The 23,823-nt window shown below is 51.0% G+C and overlaps 2 protein-coding genes across 2 annotated transcripts in view; one reads left to right on the top strand and one right to left on the bottom strand.

Annotated features, from left to right (window-relative positions):
* Positions 1-4,826, top strand: part of POLA1 (DNA polymerase alpha 1, catalytic subunit) — a 308,663-nt gene extending 303,837 nt beyond the window's left edge. Inside the window, exon 37 of the mRNA XM_050777347.1 lies at positions 3,631-4,826. Coding sequence (XP_050633304.1) covers positions 3,631-3,776 — 146 coding nt within the window. The 3' untranslated portion in view covers positions 3,777-4,826. The remainder of the gene's footprint in view (positions 1-3,630) is intronic.
* A 6,608-nt stretch (positions 4,827-11,434) lies between these two features.
* Positions 11,435-23,748, bottom strand: ARX (aristaless related homeobox). The gene is given in 6 exon segments (XM_050777365.1): positions 11,435-12,629; positions 14,828-15,156; positions 17,977-18,022; positions 20,671-21,425; positions 21,427-21,548; positions 23,280-23,748. Coding segments are annotated over 6 exon segments (1,689 nt in total). The 5' UTR covers positions 23,476-23,748; the 3' UTR covers positions 11,435-12,388.
* Positions 23,749-23,823: the final 75 nt, after the last annotated feature.

The raw sequence follows: 23,823 nt of genomic DNA on the forward strand, positions 1-23,823 counted from the left end.
CAAAGATGATTTCTTTTCATTTCTTACTTTGAGAAATGTTTATGTACTTGCCATTTGATTTGGGGCCCTAAATGTCTTTCTGTTTAAAATATGGATGTCACTTGAGATCTCTCAGGTACTGTGCATAGCTGGAAGCTCAGTTATACAGATCGATATTCAGGAAAAAGGCAGGCCAGAGGCTCCAGCAGCTCTCTGTAGGTCGGATGGCTCTACGTGTAGAGAGCATAGAGGGGTGCAGTTTTCTTTCAAATTTTTCTAAAGCTTCCTGCATTCCACCCCTTACTGCAAAGCTCACGTTGCATTGAGGGAGGGAGGCTATGGATTGGAAAAGGTGGGAGAACTGAGAACTGTATGGTGGGAAGCCATGCAATTAAAAAACTGACTGAAATTATTACCTGATTTCATAATTGACAGAATATTTAATTCAGATATAGTAAATTGACACACCTCTACACAGAGACAATTATGACTGACTGTATAACACCTGACAGAATCAATTATAACTGACTGTTGTTTGATACCTTTGCACAGAAATAAATGAAACAGACATTCAGAACAGAGACGGCTGCTGCCTGTGTGCCTAAGCCTGCCTTAATTAAAAGAAAATAACCAGTAGGCGATGTTAAAATGTCTTTGCCTCGTGGTTTCTAGTTCAGTGTGTTTCTTTAAGTCCAAAAAGGGTTTTATAAAGAGTAGAGCTGAAAAGAAATTTTTGGTTTACTGACATGGAAGTAAAATATGTGAAGTAGAGATAGTTTCTCCTTAGATGGGAGAATACTCCATAATTTTAATAGAGCTAGCATTTTATTTGATCAGTTGACTTTTATATAAACTATTTAAGAAAGGTCAACCTGCAGATATTGGTCTAGCTCATCCCATATAGAAAATAATGTAATTTTCTTTATTTTGAGGTTTTAGATTCTAATCAATATAAATCAACTTTTAAATGAGCAGTTCATTTTGTTGTCTGATAAAATATTTTGTGAATAATGTCTAGGCTACCCTTTTTTTCCATCGTTTTCATAGGGGTTAGGGACAGAATATTTTTGGTAATTAATGTATAACCACAAGGAATCAGAGCATGTAGAAAGGACCAGAGTAAATAAGCTTTACATACACATTCCTCGAATGTTATTCGCAAGAAAAGTTTAAAAAGGAGATCAGCTTTGCTGGTGTATTAAGATGAGCGATTTCTGGGTGATACTTCAAGCCATTAGAGTGTATTTCAGTGACACACTTGTGTGTAGGAAGAGCATTTCCTCCCCGATCTCGACAAAGGTTGGCTTTGTGGTGCTGGTGGCGGAGACAGCAGTAACCAGGGCCAGTGGCATCTCTGTGGACAGGGATGGGATGGCTGCGGATCTTCTCTGCCTCTTGCCTAATGGCATGTTGGAATGTTTTAACAGTTGTTGGGCGCCTGACCTGCAGCACCTGAGGTGATGGTCTTGTTACTGGTAGGCTGACTCTCAAAACCAAAGCAGGGAAAGGAATCAGGGTTTTACTGGCCGCATTAACTGGCCTCCACCATTTAACACCTGTATTTTCCCTTGAGTTATAAAGTGGTGGGTGCAGTATTGACACAAACAGGGTAACAGTTTACTGTGAGGCCTAACGTGGGTGGCCCAGGTGCCTAAAGAGGGAAGAGAAAAACCAGGAAGAAGGGGTGACTCCTCCTCCCCGCCCCCTCCCACCAAGCCCCTGCCCCTGATGCGGCCTGTGACAGCTAGTCCAGTTCTGTTTCCTAGAAGACCTTCCATATGTTATTGATTAAATTCTCATTGGGGAAGCAAGTGGGAGCTTTTATCTGCATCTCTAACTGGTGTGGAATGGTGCCTTGGCCGTATTGACTGGCTATGGGATATGCTGGCGGTCACAGTTGTCTTTTACGAGGAAGAGCACCGAGTGACGCTGGTTGTCATTCTAACTCTGCTGTGTGGCAGCGTAAATAGTCCCCTTTCTAACCAACCTGGTGGGAAAAGTCAATATCCCATCAGCAGAGGAGGTAAACACATCAGGAGCTATGTCCTCTCTTTTCCTCCCCTGCTCTGTATTACCGCAGCTCTTTAAATGTGCTCTCCCCAGTCATCAGATGCATTTGTGTCATTCACATGCACAGGGTTGCTGGCCTGCAGCTCTGGCCTGCCGGGAGGTACTGGTTGGGGCCATTGTTGTGTATTCCCAGACTCGGATTATTAGAACTTTCAAATTGTCTTTCTGTTGCAGCCCCACTCTCTTTTTCCACCCCTTTTGGGCATTTTAATTCTCTATAAAACCTGTGGTTCTTTAAAGGACAATTTATGTAATTCAGAAAAGGTTGTGGAGAGCAAATGTGAATGTATAGCCAAGAAACAAAAATCTGGAGTCTGAGTTTTCGTTTTCCGGGTGTTTTATGGACTTGCGTGTTGCTGTTGTTGGAGGTTTGCTTTCTGTGAGTGGTGCGCTCTCCCCTCCATGTTTCCTGCCTGACCGGTTCCTATCGGGAGGTGCTGGGCAGCCTTGCTGCTCCCAGGCCCTTTGGCACAGGCCAGCATCTTATGGGGGCGGAGTCCTCACCTCAGGCCTGCACATTTCTATGTGGGAGTAGTGATGCAGTGGCAGGGGGAGTAGGCAGAAGTGAGCCTCAGGTGCAGGCTGGGGGTTCTGGCTACCTGGGTTTGCATGCCTACAACCCTGATTACCTGCTGTGTAACCTTGGGTAAGTGACTTAACCTCCCAGTTTCCTAAGCCATCAAATGGGGATGGGGGGCACGGTGGGCGGGAAAGCAGCCTCTCCAAACACCTTACCAGGTTCCTGAACAAACATAGTGTCATCCCCCATGTGATCACCGTCTTCACCCAAAAGATCAGACCTGAGCATCACAGCCCCACTGCTCCTTTAAAAGAACAACATGTAGAAGTAGCAGGCTCTGGGAAGGGAAAGGAGAGGGATCTTTTCTCTTACTGGTAGCACCCTGCTCTGAAGGGAAAGGCCAGGGATGAATGTGTTGAAGGAGCAAGAGTGCCGAATATCCTGAGTTCACGCAGTGTGGACAAAGAAGAGCAAAGAAATCTTGGCCATGGACAGACAGGTGCCCTCGGGGCCACTCACCTCTTGCCTCTTTCAGCAAAAAAGTTTTGTTTAGCAGAGGGAGGTGAACTGGAGGGACTAGAAGAAGCTGTCTAGGCCCAGCTGATCTGGGGAGTTGGGGCTGGAAGGCACCAGAGGCCATAGCTCCCTTTGAGACTAGGTATTTCCTGCTACTTCCAGACTTCGCAAGCAGTTGCATGCATGTGCTCGCAGCACCCATGAAAGTGGTGTCTGCATGTAGAGCTCACTTTGTCTGCTGCAAATGAGCGTGCACCTGCAGTTCACATCAGTAGAGGGTGGCCCCGTCCCCCGGTGTGCTGAGTCAGCTAGGTGCTCAGAAGCGGACAGGCAGGAGAAAGGAAGAGAAGCTTTCACAGAGGAATGGTGGGCAGGGTCTGCATCTGACCGGCCCCAGGGGTAGACCAGAGATAAGATGGTGGAGATACAAATGGAATCAGCATCCTCTTCTCTGGTGGAATACTGAATGTTTTTTAAAGAAACTACCTGAAACTTCTAATCTCTCTCTCTCTCTCTCTCTTTCTCTCTCTCTCTCTCTTTTTTAGATAAATTGAAGAAGCAATTTTTTACCCCCAGAGTTCTGCAGGACTACAGAAAACTCAAGAACACAGCAGAGCAATTCTTGTCCCGAAGTGGCTACTCCGAAGTGAACCTAAGCAAACTCTTCGCTGGTTGTGCTGTGAAATCCTAAGGGAATCCCAGGAGTAACCAAGGAGGGGGTAGTTGAAAAATCCCAGCTTCCTCTCTGCCTCCGCTCTGGCCCTTACTGCCCTTCCTGCCCTTCCTGCATCTGTTTCTCCCTTGGAACTGTGTCTCATGTTTGTGTGAATGTAGACAAGGAAAGGGGGCTGCAAAAATGTTGACTCTAATGTTCCTAAGCATCATAGAAGTTCCCATCTTCATATTAAGATGTACTGCTTTAAAACACAACTCCAGGGCCCTTCCCCAAGCTCCCCTCCCCAAGGTCCTGAAGACCCAGTTTCTGAGGGAGGGAAATTGCTACTTGGTTTGAGAGTAGCTGGAATGTAAGTGACCCCAGGCTTTGCCTCAGGGCCTTTAGCCTATGTACCCCCCCCCCCAATAAAGAGAGGTTCTCAGAGCCTGACTGAAGAGCTGACATTTTGCTTTTTCACACACCAATTAAACCCGATCTAAATCCAAATGCTTCTCCAGCCATCCAGGAGTGGGTGTCCTTTTCAGTCTTGTCTTTTATATAGGTAGCTGAGGGGGGAGATTTAGAAGCTTTGCACTCACTAAATAGATTAAACAGAGCAGGCTTGTTTATTGAATTGCTCCAAAGTCCAACAGACACACACTGAGCAGGTGTTTTACATTCACATTCCCTTTTTGCCCCTTAAATAGAAAGTGCAGGTAAAGGTTTATACAACAAGAAAGCACATTAAAAATAATTTCATACTCTAACAGTCCATTAACATGTGTAGGGGTTGGGGTGAGGATCACTGTGTTGTATTCAGAAAAATTGGGGGGAGGGATGCTTAATTGGCCCTGGTGCTTGCTATTTTTTTCTCATTTCTTCAGAATGGGACCCTCTTTGGCAGCAGCAAAATATATTTCAGTATGGCAGTCTTTCCTCTCTTACATTATTGGTAAGATTATACTAACAAAATGTTTCCCCTTGTACAACTATGCTGTGTTTTTTAAAAACATTGACCTGTGTGTTTTTATAAAAGAAAACGTATGTTGTGCCTTCTACTTAAGAATAAAGTTTTCTAAAGGGAAAGCAGTTGTGGTGAATCCTTACCAGGTGCAAAGAGTTGATTAGAGAGGCAGCAAGGAGTAACATGTGACTAGAGCCAATTGCTGTGGCACACACCTGTAGTCCCAGCTACTCCAGAGGTGGAGGCAGGAGGATGGCTTGAGCCCAGGAGTTCAAAGCAGCCTGGGCAACATAGTGAGACCCCCACCTCTAAATACATACGTGTGTGTGTGTGTGTGTGTGTGTGTGTGTGTGTGTGTATATATATATATATATATATATGAAAGACTAGAGGCCATCCCCTTTTCAAACCTCAGCCCAGTTTCTTCATAGCCACCTCTATCAGAACCCAGCTCAGGTGTGCACAGCATGATATTTGGTTGAATGTTCTGAGAAGCATTCAGAATTTCTGTGACTTTAGGTCATTTAACAGATGAAGTATGGTTTCTTATATGTGCTTTGCTGACTTAGCCAAGCCAAGAGACCAGCAGCGTCTCTTTTTGAAGAGCAAGGCCTAGGACTCCTGAGAAAAAAGCGCCCCCCAAGAAAGGTCCCCCTAGTGAAGGAATACTGACGGGTTAAGCAGTGGAAATGAAGCTGCCTTTTACGTTGCTTTTTCTTTTTATTTCTCTTCCTCACCTCCCCTCTGGCTCCCATCCCTCTCCTTTCTCCTCCTGCTCTTAGACTGAGATTCTAAGTAGAAACACTGTGGGTTTCGAGCCCTGTCAGTTAATTAACTAACTTGGTACTGTGTGAGCTCTGCAGTCTGTCACAAACTGGAGCACCCACGGTGCTTCAGGAACTAAGGGATTAATGTGGTTTTATTGCTCCCCTGGTCAACTCTTTCAATAATTGCTATTCTCACATAAGGTTAGGGAGATGGTTCTCTTAAGTGTGCTTCCTGAAGGGAAGGCATGTTTTCCTTGATTTCTGGGATCTGGGATTATATTAAATATACATAGTTATCCTGAACTTGATCATCAGGAAGCTCCAAGAGACTCAAGTAACTTCTCACTGGATGGTTTCTTGTCTCTGCCTCTAGATTATAACCACCCTGAGGGCAAGGACCATTTCTCTAGAATGTCAGACATTTCTAAGTACCGTGCCTGAAAAGAGCTAATGCAGCAGTTGATGTTTTCTTATTGGGATCTGTTAGAACTCCAGGCACCTAAGGATTCCAGAAGTTTGTGGAAGTTGAAACTGCAACTTTAAGAACTCCAGTGAATCTCTGTTAGAAGATGGGAATATCACATACTTATTTTTCTCTGAGAGATATTTCTACTCCTTGATTTGCGTTGGTTGATAGTACACCAGGCAGAACTGATGCAGAAACTTTGCCTATCTTATTTGTAAGGAGAGAGGTGACCCACAGGTCTCCGTGGACTCTGGCACGGGTCCTGAACTCAAATTCTAAAAGTGAATGGATGAAGCAAACCAGGTTCACACTAGAGTGAGTGGAAGGGATTGTGGCAAACAGGAGTGGGCAGGTCCTGTCCAAAGGGGCCAGAAGCTACTCAGTGATGCTGGCAGGGATGGGGCCCAGTGTGGCCACAGGATCGAGTTTTCAAGAGAAGCCAGGAATCCAAATATTCCACAAAGCTTATTGATTTCTAAACCTTGACAACTAATTTTTTAAAATAAAACTTTAAACTCTGTGTGGGCCAGAGTAAACCTCTGGGCCAAAGTTTATCTGGGCCAGTTGGAAAATTGTACCCTAGAAGAACCCTGTCTCTGGAAAGGACACCTTTTCTGTTTAATTTAGGAACTAGGATTTGACCTATAGTGGATACGTGTACACAAGCTTATCTTGGACACAATCTGATAACCCTCCACTCTCCTACATATAAGGTGCATAGAGGGGGCCAGAAGTGGAAAATCCCACAGAGTATGCTTGATAAGATTTTAATTTGTCCAGAAAACAGATGGAGTTAATCTTGACTGTTGCCCAGGATGTGGGGGCTAATCAAAGTTCCAAGAGTGGAATTTAGGAGATGTTGAAAGGGAATGGATTCACTGCCCGTCACCATCACCCCTTTCTCCAGCCCTTGCTACCTCTTACCTTCAACACACACACCATGCTCCTCGACATACTTCTTCAAACATCATTTAAAATGAGTTTGGCGGAAGATGCAACAGTAAGGAAACTCCAAAAACAGATTTTCCTGTTTGTTTTAGGGTTTTAAGGAAAACACCAAGCCCCAGACCCTCTTGTCAGGATGCCCGACTCTTTAATTCGATGCTCCCATCCCAAATTTAAAGCTGCCATTCTCTGCTCCTGTCTCCCTCCCTCCCGCCCCCTCTTTCTCCTCTCTCTCTCCCTCTTTCTCACTCCATCTCACCTAAATATTTCTTAATTGAACAGTTTGTGGTGGAGCTTCCTTATAGCAGTTTAATAGATTAACTCATCTCAGCCAGCCTCAAATTTCAGATTAAAATTCCTTCATCCCGAAGGCAGCATTATCAGGTTGTTGGAGGCTGTTTTCAAACCTTGGTTTTGAATAGCAGCGGCTCTGCATTAATTTAACCACTAAGCTAATAAGTAGGTTTCGTTTTGTTATGCTAAGCTTTATTGCTTTTCTTTTGATCAGAATGGTGTTGTTGAGCAAAGCAGCAGACAAGGCATTCTTTGATGAGGGAATTAGCGCTCCATTCTTCCTCTATTATTCATAGCGCAGTGGAATATGTAAGTACCTGAGGGTGTCAAAGGAGCGCAGGTTCTATTGCAAAGTGCTCGCCTTGTTTCTCTCAATAGCTGACTATGAGATGATAAACCGCTTAATACACTGTGCTAATTGGATGAGAGCAAAAAGAGATGGGAATTAAGGCGAGGCAAAAGGAGAAAGTGCAACCAGCCTTCAATTCACTCTTTCACCACTTTAACAGCACCAAAGGAGGCACAAGCTTTCTATAAGCAGACTAGAGGTTTTGTGCAGAGATAAAATGAACGTGTTAGTGGATTCAAGTAATACACTAATTATTGCACAGTATAAATACCACTACTGGTTTTATAACAGGGAGGTAAACTTCTTTTGAGAGGGTTATAGGATTGCTTGGCAGTGGTGTAGAACCTAATAAGGGCCCAGAGTAATAACCCCCTGGATTAACAAAATTGCTGCTTGTAGAAGTATGATTCAGGCTTTTACGAAGATTTCCGGAGAATGAATAAAAATGACTGAATGACATTTCTTAATGTATAACTGGTAATCACTCCCATTTCTTTAAAGGAAAAAAAATGTATACTTCAAACTGGACCCTTAATAATGTCCAGGGACAACAAGACTTCTTCCTTTGAAAAATGCTCTCCGCCCCGCCACCCCGCCAGCTCTCCCCACCGTCAGGTAGTGGGTTTTCTTCTTCCCGCCCCCCAGCCAGGCTGCCACTATCAGTGAAATATGCAGTTGTTCCGGGGACTTCTGTGTTCCAAAATATCATTTTAGGCCCCATTTAAGACCCCCTTCATTCAGACACACTCACTTTTGGGTATACACATACACACACGCTCATGGACATTTTTTTTCTCTAAAAGCAAGTTGGGCTAACCTATTATAATTTCCTTTTCTCTCACATCAGCCCCTTTTGTCATTCTAGTAAGATCACACTTAAAAGGATACTAAACAGAACTACAGGTGCTTTGGCTCTTGATACTACAAATCAAAAACAACAGTGTTTGCCCCAATTGGGTAGGGGGTGGGTAGTAAGAGAAAAAAATGGGAAACTGGTCTGAGCCAATTTCAGCATGGATGTTAGTTTAAGTCAGAGTTTCAAGTCCCAAGGAGGCCCAAACTTTCTCAACAGTCACTCTCCCTAATTCTTCCACTTGCCCCCCCACACATCTAAGATGCCCGCCCTGACTACTGTCCACAGTTCGGGCCATGGGTAGTTGGTGACGGAAGGACACCTCTGATAATATTATGCCAAATGCACCCTTTTTGCCTTCCAGGACCTCCTCCAGATCTGGCTAACCTGTCTGAATATGTAGCAAATTAACTTACCCCTTCCCCTCAACCCTCCCACAGAGGCCTGTCCCAGGCTTCAATTACCCCTCACCCCAAGATGCTGTGGGGGTGGCCCTGGGAAAGCAGGTGTTGGGCCATTCTGCCTTGGGTGTGATAGGACACAGCCATGCCCTGAACTAGGCTCTCGCAAACTCCCTGGGGCTCTGCGTGTCCTCCTCCATAGTGGAAGAGGTTTGCTTAAGGTTGGGGGGGTCAGCCGCTCCCAGCATTGTGACCAAGTTCCCAGATATTGGGGCCAAATTGGGTTGCCATTCATTAATAATGCTCACAATAAGATTAAATCATTCTGGAAAATCTCATAAAATCCCCCTAAGTACGCTCCAGTGGCTCTTTCCAATCCCCATCATTCAGCACTTGGGGAGGTTTGGAAGGAGAAGAAAATTGGTTTCTTTGCTTTTAATGCTGCTTTGAAAAGATACTCAGAGTTTGTCATGCGTGACATGTCACATGTTTAATGTGGACTTGCTGGAAGTCAGGGGGTCTTTAGCGTGTGATATTTATGGGGAATATTAAGTGCAGAATGAGGTCCCTCCAGCTGGGGAAAGTTGAAAGAATAGGAGGCCCAGGACCGGGCTTGTTTGCAGCATCAGAATGACATAGGATTAAGAGTTTGTAAAACAAGGCGAGGGGTTCTCATTGGCCAGTAATAAATGTAATCCTTGGAGGTAATTTCACGCAATTTGCTTCTGTTCCATGGAAGGGTCAAATGAGAAAAAATGACTTAAAAAAGAGTTCATTAACAGGAAGAATGGTACTGTTTCTCGTATACCATCCAACTAGCAGCCTGGAGGGGGGAAAAGAAGCCCTACTAAACAAAAAGGCAAAATCGACGGAAAATTGATATTGACCACAAAAAAAAAAAAAAAAAAAAAAAAACACACCCAACTTCTTTCCCTCAGTCTTATCCAGCAGTACCCTGTCTCCTCCCCAAACTCTCCAGCGGTCCCGCCCACCCCAGCAAAGCGGCTTTCGCTCAGCGAGAGCCTGTGGATGTGGAGTCTGAGGGTTTTAGACTCTGAGACCTCCAGTAAGGCCCTAGAAAGTTCCCACTGGGCCTACTAAACCCGGGAAAGGAGTGGGTGGTAGGAATGGTAGTTGGCGGCCGCTCCCCATACCCCAGACCGGGGCCCTTCTTGCAAGTGCCGCCCCCGTGAGTCCAGGGCCAGCGTAGGGCGACGGTGATCCACCCGACGGCTCAAGTGCCAGAAGCGGCCACCAGCCGGCTAGCAGGGTCGGCGAACTGCCCAACGTTTCGGGCGGTCGGGGTCTCCGGGCGTATGGACCCGGGGTTGGGGGGAGGGGGGGATTGAAGTGGGGAGTGAAGGGGGGTGCAGGATAGGGGGCGAGCCCGGGTCTCGCGGGCTCCAGCGCCGAAGCTGCCGGGCGGGCTGCCCACACCCAGGTGGGCACAGCGCCTGGCAGGCCGCTGACCTCTGCCCGACCTTGCACCCTCCCCTCGGCAGCGCACACTTACGCCCTGGGCCGCGAGGGGACCCGGCCCCCCTCCTCCAGGGCGCGCGCGGAGCCCAACGGCCCCGGCCCGGAGACGCACCCGCGCCCCCCGCGGCGACCCACTGGCCGGCGGCGTGGCGAGGCTGCCGGCCCCAGCTCCGCGATCGCGGTAGTCACGCCGCGGCACCCCCGCACCCCTCCCGCCTGCCCCTCTCCCCAAAGGTCCGGCGCGCTAATTACAGCAAATTGAAACTAATTAAGCTTCTCTTCCCTTTCCCATCACCCTGGGAGAGTCGGCGAGACCCAGCCCCCGCGGGCGGGCTTCCACCGAGCGGTCACCCGGAGGGGCGCGGGCAGGGCCTGGGGGAGGGAGAAGCTGCGGTCCCCGCCGCGGGGAGGGAGGGGTGCGCTGAGGTGGTTACGGATTGCAAATCTGTTTGGGTCTCCTCACGAAACCTGAGTTGTTTAGATTTTTTTAAATGTATACATTTACCATGCCTGGATAAGTGATGTAATGACATTTGTCGAGTTAAGACCTGCCACTTGGATACCCCTCGCTGCCTTTCCATCACTACTGCTCCCGCATGTTTCTCTCTCTCTCTCTCTCTCTCTCTCTCTCTCTCTCTCTATCCCCCCCCCCCCCACACACACACACACACACTCCCTCCTCCCTGAGAACGTGCCGTGGAGCCCGCCCCCTCGGAAGGGAGCGCCTGGGCTTCTCGCTCTCTCCATTACCTGTCATCTCGGACTGCGCACTTCACTTCCTCGCTACGTGGCACTTTCCAACAGCTCCCTTCGCCTTCCGAGCCAAGACTCCCGCTTGCTTCAAATTTCTGACTCCACCGTCAACAACGCCCACCATCCACCCATCCTGGAACTCACCCCACCTCCGTGGCCCGGGGCCCCCAGCTCCCGCTGCGATACGACCAGGGAGAGCCGAGGTGCGCGTGGAAAGTACCGCGGCGGCGTCCTTAACCTTTGTAGGAAATCCGGTTCCCTTTGAGGATCGGATTCAAACCAGGGACCTCTGCCAGGAAAACGCGTGTGCAGATAATCCCACGAGATGCCTGGACACTGGAACCCACCCTTGACTTCCGGGAGGGGGTGGGGTTGGTGGTTTCTACTGTCCCCTCAGCGCCTGTATGGAACATTCACACTTCGTTTTGTTAAACATATAATTTTTTTTATTTTGAGCGTGACACTTCTCCACTAGATAGCAAGGAAAAGTGGTAACAATTACACATTACACAAAAGTACTGTACCATTGCCTTTATCTTGAAGGTTTCGGAAGCCTCTACAGTTAATAAGTTAAATAAAGGGCTTGAGTACATAAATATTTGTCTAGGAACCCTACCGTATCTACAACACAGTAAGAATCTACAGGAGGACAAACTTTTACCATACCACGCTGAGTGCAATTGCGTTATAACATTTCAAATATACAAAGCTCTGTTCTTTTTTTTTTTTTTTTTAATAACAATGGTATGTACAGAATCAATAATCACAGTTTGGTGACTTCAACAGTCCATATTCTAGCAGAGTATTTCCCTTTGGTTTGATATAAAAACCTTGGTTGGTGTATGATAAAGAAGAGAACAAGAACAAGATGCCCCTTTCCTTTAAGTGCACTGTTAGCTATCTTACAGGCTCGCATTTGCTTCCCGAGCCCTGGCTTCACGCTGGGGCCCTCATTGGGGAGATCAACTTCGAGCGCCAAAATGCTATTTAAAAAAAAAAAAAAAAAAAAAAGGCTAAGTGGGGTGTCAGGAGAAAGAGGTTGGGCTTTTTAAATTTTTTACTTCAATGTCAGGCGTCTGGGGGAGAAAACCTCCCCGATATTTTCAGGAAAGCAAGAACAAGAGAGAGTGGATGTTGGAGTTGGAGCGAGGTTGGCAGTAGCAGGGGCAGGGGTGGGTGGACAGCCAGCCGAGGAGGTGCCACGTCCCGGAGCGCAGAGGGCTGCCATGCCCGCATCCAGAGTGCTGCGAAGGCGGCTGCGCTCTCTCAGTGCCGTCTCGGGAGTGTGCTGGTCCTCTGTTTCCATTTGGTCTTGAGTGGTGCTGAGTGAGGTGACCTTTCGGGGCGCGCGCGGGGCGCGGGGGTGGAGGGCAGCCTTTAGCACACCTCCTTGCCCGTGCTGGTGCCCGGCAGGATGTTGAGCTGCGTCAGCTGCGCCGCGTGCTCCTTGGCCTTGAGCCTCAGCGCGGCTATGCTAGAGGCGCGTCTGTCTGCGGCCGCCGTGGCCGGGTCGGCCAGGGCGCCCGATGCCACTGCGCCCTCCACGGCGGGTGTGGGCTGTCTCAGGAGAGCGGCAGCGGTCGACGCGCTGGTCAGGGGGGCCATTGTGGAGAAGAGCCTGCGGGGAGAGCAAACAGCGCGGTCATGGCCTCGGGAGCTGTGCGCGGCGCCTCGGGCAGCGTCTCCAGCCGCTAGTCGCCGCGGCAGCTGAGGGGCGCGGTACCCACGGGACCCGGATGGGCCGCGGCGAGGGGGAAATGGGCAGAGGGCGCGGGCGGAGGCTGGACCCCGCAGAAAGGGCTTTCCCAGGGCAGGGAACCGACTGGGGTGAAAAGACCGAGTCCAGATATTCCCCGAGGGGCCGGGCCGGGGTCCACAGGCGGGCGTGGAAACCCCACGCCCCACGGCCCAGTGGCGTGGATTCGGTGGTTTCGCTTAAACGGACGCTGTATTCCAAGGCCAGAGGCTGCAGACACTATCTTCTAGGAGAGAATGCGGAGGGAGAAAAGGAGAGACGGAGAGCAAAAGAAGAAGGGAAGGTGGAGGGTGGGAGTGGGGAGGAAAAAAGACAGAGAAGGTGGGATTCCAGCTGCCCAGGCGCACGCCGCGGGCTCTGAGGTCTCCCTCCGGCTCCTCGGCCCGGGACTTACTGCGCCCTGGAGAAACAGGCCTAGCTCGCCGGCCTCCCGGGCCACCCGCGCCGCCGCGGCCGCCCTTCCGCCCGGGACTCAGCGACCCGCGTCTGGCCAGTGCCCGCGGGTGGGAGTGAAGGACGACCGCCTGTTGATTTCCGCTCGACGGGCGGGTGTCACCTGCCAGCAGCCCCACATCCTGGCGCGGCGACCCCAGCTGTCTTCCCCGCGCCCCTGTGACCTCTGGCCTCAGGAGCCCCCGACCCACGACCCTGGCGCGCGGCGCAAGGCGATGCCCAAGCCTGGCACCCACGCCAGCGCCACCGCCTCCGCGTGGCGCCGGGATTACTCCACGTGACGCTTCCACCCCATGCACACAGCACCCGGACATTAGCTGTGGCCGGAGCCGCCCGGGGCCACCGGACACCACCCCCACGCCCACCGCTTTGGAGCGCCCGCGAGCTTTCCCGACCGCCTCCTTGAGGGCTCTGGCTCCAGGCCCGCGGGGCCAATTCCGAATTTCCAGGGTTAGAAATGAGCCCACCTGGGCTCACGGAGCGCCGCCTCCTTCTCCCAAGCCCACTGCTCACTCCTCGCACCACCCCAGCCCAGACCCTCTTCCAGCCTCTCCGAATCTCGCAACTCGGTCCTCCAGCCACGGTTCGCCTGGGTTTACAAGTCACTTGTCAGAGGGAAAAAGTGGAGGGAGGGAAGAGACAGAACTTTAAAATTTTTCTCAGAAAGATATGATAAAGTGTGACCCGGAGGTGGCGTAGTAACATGCCCTGGTTCCATTAGGTAAACTGAGTCACTAACTCTGCTTCAGTGCACTCGCTGTTTATTTTATTGGTTTGTTATAAGAAACTAAATTTACTCCGAGTCTTAATTTTCTGTAAGATGATTTTTTGTTAAGCAGCTGCGCAGTTGGATGAATCTATTATTTCTTTGTTCTCCCAAAGAGTGATCATTGAAGCTGCATCCAGTTTTATTTTCACTGCGCTAACACAATACATCCCTCCTTTGTTTCTTTGTCTATGTGATTATGCAGACTTTTTATTTCCTCATTCGATGTTCATTAAAGAAAAGGAGTTATAAGATGAGCTGTTTCTTTTATTTCGTTGTCTTGTACTACCTTGTAGATCGGGGCTTGCACATACGGAGGTGTCGTTGGCAGCGGGTCACTTGAGTGACAAGGAAGATGGAGTCTGGGGCAGAAGAAAGAATTCTGTGCACCCAGAGGGCCTGGTGGCTCGAGGGCTCCCATGGGGATGAGGGCTGTGTTCCTCAGGTTGCCAGGTTTGGGGGCATGAGGAAGAACTTTTGCAAAACTTGAAAAGTCATCCCTGCTCTGTACCCTACACCTGTACATGTTTGCTTGAATACCACCTATGGTGGGAGTTGCTGCAGCCTTCAGATGGTACTTTTACAGCTTTCATTCCCCGTTGTCACGGTTGTCGTTACTGCCACTGCCTTCCCCTTTCCCATTCAGTTCCAAGTCAATCCCTTCAAGACCCCCCTTTTTTTGAGGCGCAATTAGAGAGTTTTTTCTTTGGCTACAGTCTCTGAGGTTGGGCCAAAGAAAAAGATGTGTGTAACCCTGTTTGACTCCTGCCTCCTCCCTGCCCCCAGCCTCTGTGTGTATGAGAGACAGACAGACAGACAGACTTCCGAGGCCATGCGTTACCTGCCGAATGCCGGGCTGATGAAAGCCGGGTGTCGGAACACTGCCGCTCCGAGGAAAGTGCTCAGGCCCAGCGGCGCCCCGCTGGGCGGCAGGCTGGCCGAGCCGGGAGGCGGAGGTAGGCTCGGGAAGGCGGCGGCGGCGGCGGCGGCAGCGGCAGTCCAAGCAGAGTCTAGCGCCGGGTGGTGCGGAGGGAAGGGGCTGGCGTCCAGGTAGGGGCTGAGCGGGTGGGTAGCAGAGAGCGGCCCCGGGAAGGGTAGCCCCGGGGGGTGGGTCTGCGCGCCCGCCTTCTCCCGCTTGCGCCACTTGGCCCGACGGTTCTGGAACCAGACCTGCAAGGCAGAGAGAGCCCAGGGTCGGCGCGGCTCGGGCCGGCGGGCGCACGGGGCGCGTACCCGTCCCTTCACTCGGCGCGCTACAGGGCCCCCCTTCCTTTCCACCGCGGCCCGCGCCCACCTGCCCCTCTTTGGCCTCAGGTAGTTTTCGGACATGTCTGGGGCCAAATGAGCAGTGAATAGGAGCCACAACTTCAAGTCAGCAGGAAACAGGACAAGCAAACCCTTTCTGCCCGCATTCCAACTGGGCCAGTTTTCCAAGTTTAAGGAACGCGATTCAGTGTGTTTAGAGTTGGGGAAACCAAAGTTTAAACGTCTGTGCTGACACTTGCTTGCTAGGATCTTTAGGCAGGTCACTTAAACCTCTCTGAACCTCAGTGTTCGAATCTGTAAAATGGGGATAATAAAACTTCACTCATAAGGCTGTTATGAGGACTGGGTAAAATAAGGCAAGTGAAAGCATGCATTCAATGGTGACTCTAGGGAATGGGCAGCCACCAAGAGATGAGGGACATGCTTGTTTTACTGTATGTCAGCTATTTTCACCTATTTCAGATTTACGCTAGAGCTGGCAAAATTCTTGGCTCTGTATGGAAGAGGAAAGTGGAGAGATAGTTCATTTATTCTTTTCAGAAATATTTACTGAACACCTAAGAGCACTATGCTGGGTTCTGGGGTTCAGGGAGGGATGAGAGGGAGGGAAGAAGTGCTCGAGTTAATTAGCAAGCATACATTTCAAGGGGTCATTCCTCTATGAAATGAAACAGGGGTACACAGCCTGCTCTTGGCAGGGGCTCCCCGCAGGACCCAGTTCTATGCAGGAAGGCACTGACTACATGGATGAAGCAGGCAGCATACCTGGGCGCATAGAAATCAGAGGGCAGGATAGGTGTAGACTTTTCACATCTTCAGAGCTAACAAGTCTTTTATTTCCTTTTGGAGATGTAGTTTAAATCGGTTATTTAAATAAGATAGTTCTAGGCTTGGAGGAGGTTTTCAGCCTGAGGTATTTTCCTAATTGCTAATAGAAAGCAATTTTAATAGAGACCTTTACCTGAAATATGGCAGCTACCATCATCTAAAAATAAACCCCAGGAGCATGAAATTATTTTTATGTGACCTGCTCATCACACCCACAGCTGGGAAGATATGCTCCTTCTCCCCTGAAGGCATTAATATTTTTAGGGCTGGGTTTATAACTGCACGCAAGTCTGAAAATTAAGAATGAACTCCAGGGCTATACAGAGTTATATTAAAATATAATGTAAATTATCCCAGAGGAATATATTTTAAAATGTGAAACACATCCATATTTTTCAAATCTACACACTGGGACTTGTTACCAGCAGTAGCATCTAAGCTTGGTTTGACTTCTAGACAGCCCCCCAGGGCAAGAAAAATCAAGAATCCAAATCGGTCAATTACTTCCAATTCTGCCAAAAGGGGGCCCTTTGACACCATTCCACAGCCTTCAAAATAATCTATTTGTGAATTTCAGAAACACTTGAGTGTGGAAACCCAGAGGCTTGAAAAAGTAAGACTGTAGATGGGACCGGACTGGGTGGGCAGCTTTTGTGTATCCAAATCTGTCTAGACAAGAATATCCGCCACTCCTTGATCGCAGTGAAAGAATAAGGGGAACTGGGGGCAGTGGACTCAGAATGCCCTCAAAGAACGTGGAAACCTTTTTACAGACAGATCGTCTCTCCCGGCTCAACTGCAATTATCAAGATGTCCCCCTGCAATTCCTCATTATTGAATTAATACCTCTGAGGCCCCCCAAAGGTAAACGAAAGGACTCTAATAATTCATATTCACTTAATTACATCTTCTCCAGTGAATAGGGAGAGAGGAGAAAGGGAGGGGGCGCTCTCTTTCTTTTTAAAAGTTATTTAACTTTCCCACGACTCGTTCCCCTGAGCTGAAAATACGGAGTTGCTGTCACATCTCTGTTTGACAATGGAGAAATGTGTCAACAGAAAGGAGGGGACAGGACTCATCATTAGCCCTCTAATGCAAGAAGCTGTTGTGTATTAAATGAGCCATATGGAATTTATTGTGCTTTATCAGCGCTTGATTTTGACTGTAAAGTGATTCACTCAGCTCCTAACCCGGGGACATCTGTTTTCTGTTGGCCATCGGGGCTGCTCAGTGTTGATCGTCTCTTTGGTTATGAGGCCTGGGTTCGGAAATGCACTCTGGTATGGGGCTGCAAACACCTTTAATAGCATTGCACTCACTCCCTATTAGATCAATGTGGGCTCATTGCTATAAAAAATGGGAAATCAAATAGCATTAGCCAGCTCCTTGTGTGGGGCGGAGGGGAAATCAAACAGCATTTTGCCTTCAAATGGCCCTGTTTGTTCTAGCACTAAGTGGGCTTTTATGAAGCCCGATTGGAGACTTAATCGCAGCCAAATACCTGCTTGGGGCTGAGCGGATTTGTCTAACAACCAAATCCATGCTCCATCCCATTATTTCAATCAGGAGAAATAGGTTGGTGGATTGTTTCCTATAGGGGCTTTAGGGCTAGGGGCTCCCAAACTGCAGTCTCAGGGACTCTAAAGCCCTTGTTCTGATCCTGAACTCCTTCCTCGGGCTCCCAAACCCAAAAACCTCCCCCTTCCACCTCCCATGTCTGAAGTTTTAAATATCTTTGTGTGTGAGAGAGTGCTTGGGTCTACTTTTCTGATTCTGCTTCTCTTGGTTTTGTGAAGGGGATCTCAACCCTCCCCCGCCCACCTACCAACCCATCTCTCTCTCTCCCGCTGGCCCCCAGCCCTCATCCCTCCTTCTTCCCTCTGTTGTGCAGCTCACCTGGACTCGGGCCTCGGTTAAGTCCAGCCTCATGGCCAGTTCCTCCCTATAAGAAAGCAACAGACAGACAGGAGGTCACTGCAGGCCCCAGCAATGCCCTCTCAGCTATCCACTCCTCTATGGCAGGCCTACTCCACTAGGGTCTCCCCTGGCTGCCTGCCCCCAACCCCCAAACATATGGGCATTGCCATTCCATCACCCCTGGAGTGCTAACTATTTGACTGAAAATGCAAAAACACGAAGTACATTGCCAGATATAGGATATTATCTATTATATCATACTACATTCGTGTGTGACAAGCAAGGGTGGCTTCTTGAGTCTCTGAGTCTACAAACCTGGGTACACAGGTTCTCTCTCACTCTCTTAAGCCAGAGTTAGACAACACACACACACACACACACACACACAAACACACACACACACACAGAGCTTACACCCTGTTTTGTCCTAATATTAAGTGGAATAGGAACTCAGCGCTTAAGTAAGAAAATGTTTTTCTGTCCCCTTGGTTTCATTCTGCCTTCTTTTTAAAAATTTCTCTTCCCTCCTTCTTTCTTCTTCTCTTTCCAGCGCTATGCCTTTCCCTCCATCTCTCTCTCCCTCGCCTTCCTGCCTCCATCATCCCCTTGGGTTACACTCCCCGTTACCCTCTGCAGGTATGTTAAGCTTGTTAAGAGTTCAGTGGGGTAATTTTTCGATTAAACAAAATTCTGCGCACCTCCTGACTCCAGTGCCCACTACAAACCCTGCCCATCTCAGGGGAAGTCAATTTAACTGAAACCCTACCCCGTCATTGCAGTTATTACTGCGACAATTAAGGCAAATAGGAAACCATTAAGATGCTGTAAAACGGCTTACGACCTGTTTACCGAAAATATGAGTGCGCCGAGAATAATTGGCCCTCCGCACGCTGATATGAAAGAGCGGGGGCCGCCGAAGCCTGGGACCTGGGGTTGCCCTGCCGGTAGGCCCCCAGTCCACACCTGAAACTTCAGCACCAGAGGTAAACCGTCTCCATAAGTGCCCTCCGTTGTCCCCAGCTACAGCGGGCATCAGCAAATCTAAAGCGGCACTTCAGGCTGGCTCAGGGCCGGAGCCAAGGGGCTCAAACTCCTGGGTTGGAAGGAGGTGGGGGTGGGGCGGTGAAAAGGAGCTGCCCCTCCTCGTGCACTTCGGTCCTCCCCCGCCCCTAAGCCCGCCAGAAGCTAAAAAAGGGCGGACCTGGATGCCAACTGACACCAGCTCAGTTTCTTCTTTGGAAATACACACGTATGATAAACGCAAAACGCTGGTCGGCCAATTCGCTATTCGATAGCACACATAGGTTTTTAAACTTATTTCCTTTTTTAAAGATAAGGAAAGGACTGGGTGACACAGGGGAAGACAAAGTGTAGCCCAAGCGATGACCAGGTTTAAGTGCCTTTGCCTGGCATTAAGTCCGCTGTTTTCTGTTTCTGGTTAGGAGAGTTAGGCAATTGCCAGGCCAACTACATTTTGGAGTTAACTCGGCCTCCCGAGCCCTAAGCAGCGATTTCTCCTCTGGTTCAAAGTGGCGGGCAGCATTCCCCTTCTAAAATGCACATTGAAAAGCTGCGCACGTCTCCTTTGAAGGAACTGCCCGCGCTTGACAAGCCCCGTGCTAGGCAGTCACCGATCCCTTTCTCCCCCTCAGTGGGGGACGTTTGCCCTAACCCTTGCTCCTCGCCTGAGCTCAGAACTTGGCCTTGGGGTGGGAGAGAAGGACCCCTACCTGGACCGGCGCCCCAGGTGGTCGGCTGAATAAGCTGGGGCCGAGGGTCCAGTCATCACACAGGCACATGTTTCCCAGAAAAACAAATGGAGGTGGAGTGTGACCAGGTGGAACACCCGGCTTGGACACTGACCCAAAGAGAAAATTCCCCCAACTGCTTTGTCTACTCCCTGCCAGGCTTCCAGCAATCATTGCCCACCCGGTAAACCCGTTTACATTAAACGCACGGTGGGTTTAATGTGTGTGTCGGGAGAGGACAGAGAGTAGAAGGGGAGAGTCTGGCTGGGGCCCCTCAGGTGTTCAGACACCAAACACTGCCCAGTTCTGATTTCCTTTGGTTATTTCAGGAGTCCTGAAACGACAGAACTCGAATCTTTTTAAAGGCCTTCTCCGCTGGCACAGGCTCCAGCTTCACTGCGAACTGCGTAACTGATACCCACCCGGCTCCTGGGGCACCAGGCGGGGGTGGCGAGCGCACAGCACAGCGACCAAAAATAGCCCCTGCTTTGCTCTGGCCGCACGACCGCGGACAGCGCTTGCTGAGCCTCACCGGGGACCTAGCCCGGACTGCAGCTCCGGAGGCCTTGTGTCTGCCCTCTGCTGCGCGCGCGCGTCTCCAAGGTGGCGCTTTCCGGCGCTCTTTGGAGAGGCTGTTTCTTTTCCTCTCTCTAACTAAAACTTGTAATTTGAAAACATTAAACTGCAACGACCTTGGGAAGGAGAGAAACCATTCCAGCCTAAACTTAAAGCCCGAACCGGGGTAGGGGTGGGGGGAGTGGGTGGTTTGGGTGAGCAAGGGTGGGTGTGTTGGGAGGGCACTCCTCCGCAGAGTCCAGGAGCCAAGTGTCCGCCCTGAGGCCGGGGCCCCTGCCCGCCCGCTGTCCCTCCCTGGGGCCCGCGTGCGCTCTCCGCCGCTGCGGCCGCGACCACCCTACGCGCTTACCTGGTGAAGACGTCGGGGTAGTGCGTCTTCTGGAACGCCCGCTCCAGTTCTTCCAGCTGGTAGCTGGTGAACGTGGTGCGGTAGCGCCTCTGTTTGCGTTTCAGCAGCCCCTCCTCCGAGTCGCTGCCCGCAGACAGGCACACGCTGTCCTCGCCGTCCTTGCCCTCAGCGTCTTCCGGGTGCAGCAGCAGCTCTTCCTTGGGTGACAGCTCCCCGCCCTCTGTGACCACTGCAGCGGCAGCTGCTGCGGCCACGGCGCCAGTGGCAGCCACGGCGCAGCGCCGGGGCTCCTTGAGCAGCGCGCGGGCGTTGTCCTCCAGCAGCTCCTCCTCATCGTCCTCCAGCAGTTCCTCTTCCTCGTCCTCATCCTCTTCGTCCTCCAGCAGCTCCTCCTCGTCGTCCTCGGTGCCGGTGCCGCCACCCGCAGCCGGGGCGCTGCCCGGGCCCCCGGCCGCGCCGAGGCGTTCCTCCGGGTGCGTGACGCCCCCTGGGCCGCCCAGCTCATCCAGCGCGGGCGGCGGCGGCACGAAGGGCGCCCCGTTCTCGCGGTACGACTTGCTGCGGCTGATGCTCACCTGCGGCGCCTGGCTGATCTTGAGCGTGTCCCAGGCCGCGGCGGCCGCGGCCGCGGCGGCCGCGGCGGCCCCTGCGCCGTCCGGCCGTTCCCCCGGCCGCGCGGTTGGCGGTGGCGGCGGAGGGGCCTCCCCGCGTGGACCTGCCGTGGCCGTGGCGGCTGCCGCCGCCGCCGCCGCCGCCCGCCGCCGCCGCCGCTGCAGCACCCTGAAGGAGGCGGCCCCCGCCCGGGCCGTACAGGCGCCGCAACTTGGGCGGCAGGTGCAGCTCGGCCTCGAACGGGGCGCTGCTGCTCTTGGGGGAGCCTGCGGGCAAGGGAGAGCGATCAGCCAGCTGGCCGGCCGGGGAGTCCCTGCCAGGGCTGCTGCTGGGGCCCGCCCGCAGTTGCTCCCCCAGTGCCTAGGCCCAGGCGTGCGGGGACCGCGCACCACCAGACTTCGACGCCTTGGCCTCTTTCTCCACTTTTCTTGCTCTTTCTTTTTCTTTCTTTCTCTCCCTCTCCCTTTCTCTGGGTTCCTTCTTTTTTCCCCTTCCCTCTCTCTTTCCTTTTCCTCTCTCACTCTCCCTCTTTTATTTCCTATCTTCCTTCCCTTATCTATTCCTCTTGCCCATCTCTTCCTTCCTTTTCTCTCCTTCTCTTTTTTCTTTTTCTTTCTCCCCCTCCCTTCTTTTCCTTATCTCTCCTTCTCTCCCCTTTTCTTTCTCTTTTCGCAGGCTTTCTCTCCCCTCTCTCCTTTCTTCTTTATTCCTTTCTCTTTCCCCTTTCCTACTCTCTCACTTTTATTTCCCTTCCCACTTCAGGGCAGAGGAAAATCCGAAAACATTCTACAACTTTAAAAAAAAATCACCGTCATCCTGAAAACTTTGCGCACGACCTCTGCCCGCTGCTCCACCATGAGGGCAAGGGCTGGCGAGAGGGTTGCAGCCCTGAGGGCGACCGCTGCGGGGCGGGGTGGGGGACAGCTACCCTGTGGCCCCAAGTGCAGGCCGCGCCCCAACAGCCCACAGCGGGAGAGGGCTGGGGGGCTTCTTGCACAAAAAGGCAAAGAAAAATCATCCTGGCAAAAATGTTCTGGGAGAGGCCTGGGGCAGAGAGGGAGTGGGAGTGCAGCAGGCACAGGCCGCTCCGTCCTTTTGAGGAAGCGCCTGGCATAGGTGCCACTGCAAGCTAAAAAAAGAAAGCAAAAAAGTCAATTTTATTTAAATGCCCCCTTCTCAACCGTCTGCTCCTGCTGTCCAAACTGCGTTGTGGCTGGACGGCTGTTTTTGAATTTTAAAAGAAATCAACAGTTCTTTCCTTTCCCTGCGACACCTCTGCAGCAAGCTGGAGGCGAAACTTGAGGGTAACAGGCTCGGGGCAAAAGGATACTTGTTCTGGAATTTTTAATTTCAGAAAAAAATAAAATAGTTTAAACAGCTCAACTCTATTTTAAAAAATAAAATAACAGAGAAAAAAAATTAGCACCCAGAAGTCACACATTTCATACATTTTAAATACATTAAGGAGCATTTGGAGAATCCCAGGAAGATGTTTTCTGCAAAGCTTTGGTTTAAAAGGTCACAAGTAATCTACAATTAAAAAAATAAAACCAAAACACCGCATATACAGAAATCTTCCAAAGAGGAAAGGCCAAGGCTCGCTCAGCCTGGAGACCCCGATTCACCAGCTTTTGGGCTTCTTGTCTTCATCAAGTTGTTGCTACAAGGGTCCACCGGCCATCTACTGTTTCTGACCTGTCGCCCCTCTTCAGAGCACACCCAAGGCCACCAAAAGGGGCATTTAAACAACCTAACGATCAACACCGAAAACCTAAAGGCTCCCTAAGCGAAAACGGGCCTTTTTCTGGAAGCAGGGAGGGAGGGAGAGACAGCCCCTGGCTAGATATTTAACGCTCTGTGAGGCAGCAGGCCTCAGAGTTATGCCCTCTCCTTCCTCCCTCTCCAAATTGACAATTCCAGGCCACTGGCCCCCGAACACTAAACATCCAAATCAGGGCCCAACGCCCTTAGTAAGTGCCTGACGGGCGCATCCTTACCTTGCACTGCCTTTTCTGGGTCGGCGCGGCTGGTCAGCGGAGCAGGCAAGCTCTGCGCGGCTCCCAGCAACCGCATTTTGCACGGGCTCCTCCGGCCCAGGATGCTGTCGATGCAGTAGGAGGAGAGCAAAGTTGGAGATTTACTTTTGCACTCGGGCCTCTCGGAGCAGCCCTCCTCCTGGTACTGATTGCTCATGGCTGGGGCTTTTTCCCAGGGTGCAGAGAGCAGATCGCCGGCTGCCTCTCCCGGAGGGTGGGATGGATGGGTGTGTGTTGGGGGTGGGGTTAGATAGCGGGTTATAATGGATATTATTGCGATCTTTGTGCCTCTCTGCCTCCCTCGGTTGCCGGCTGCCGGCTCCCGCCCTGCCCGCGGCCCGAGCTCGCCCTCTCCGCGCTCAGGACAAGCGGTAACAAGTGTAGTGAGCAGCGGGCGCAGAGCTCTGGAGTCTCTCTCCTCCACGTGCTGAGAGGCGCCCTCTGATTGGCTCTCGCCAGAGGCCGGGCAGCGTCGGCCTGTGGGCGCGGCGCAAAGCCCGGACTG

The sequence above is a fragment of the Macaca thibetana genome, chromosome X, assembly GCF_024542745.1.
Source record: "Macaca thibetana thibetana isolate TM-01 chromosome X, ASM2454274v1, whole genome shotgun sequence".
In the NCBI taxonomy this organism is placed as follows: domain Eukaryota; kingdom Metazoa; phylum Chordata; class Mammalia; order Primates; family Cercopithecidae; genus Macaca; species Macaca thibetana.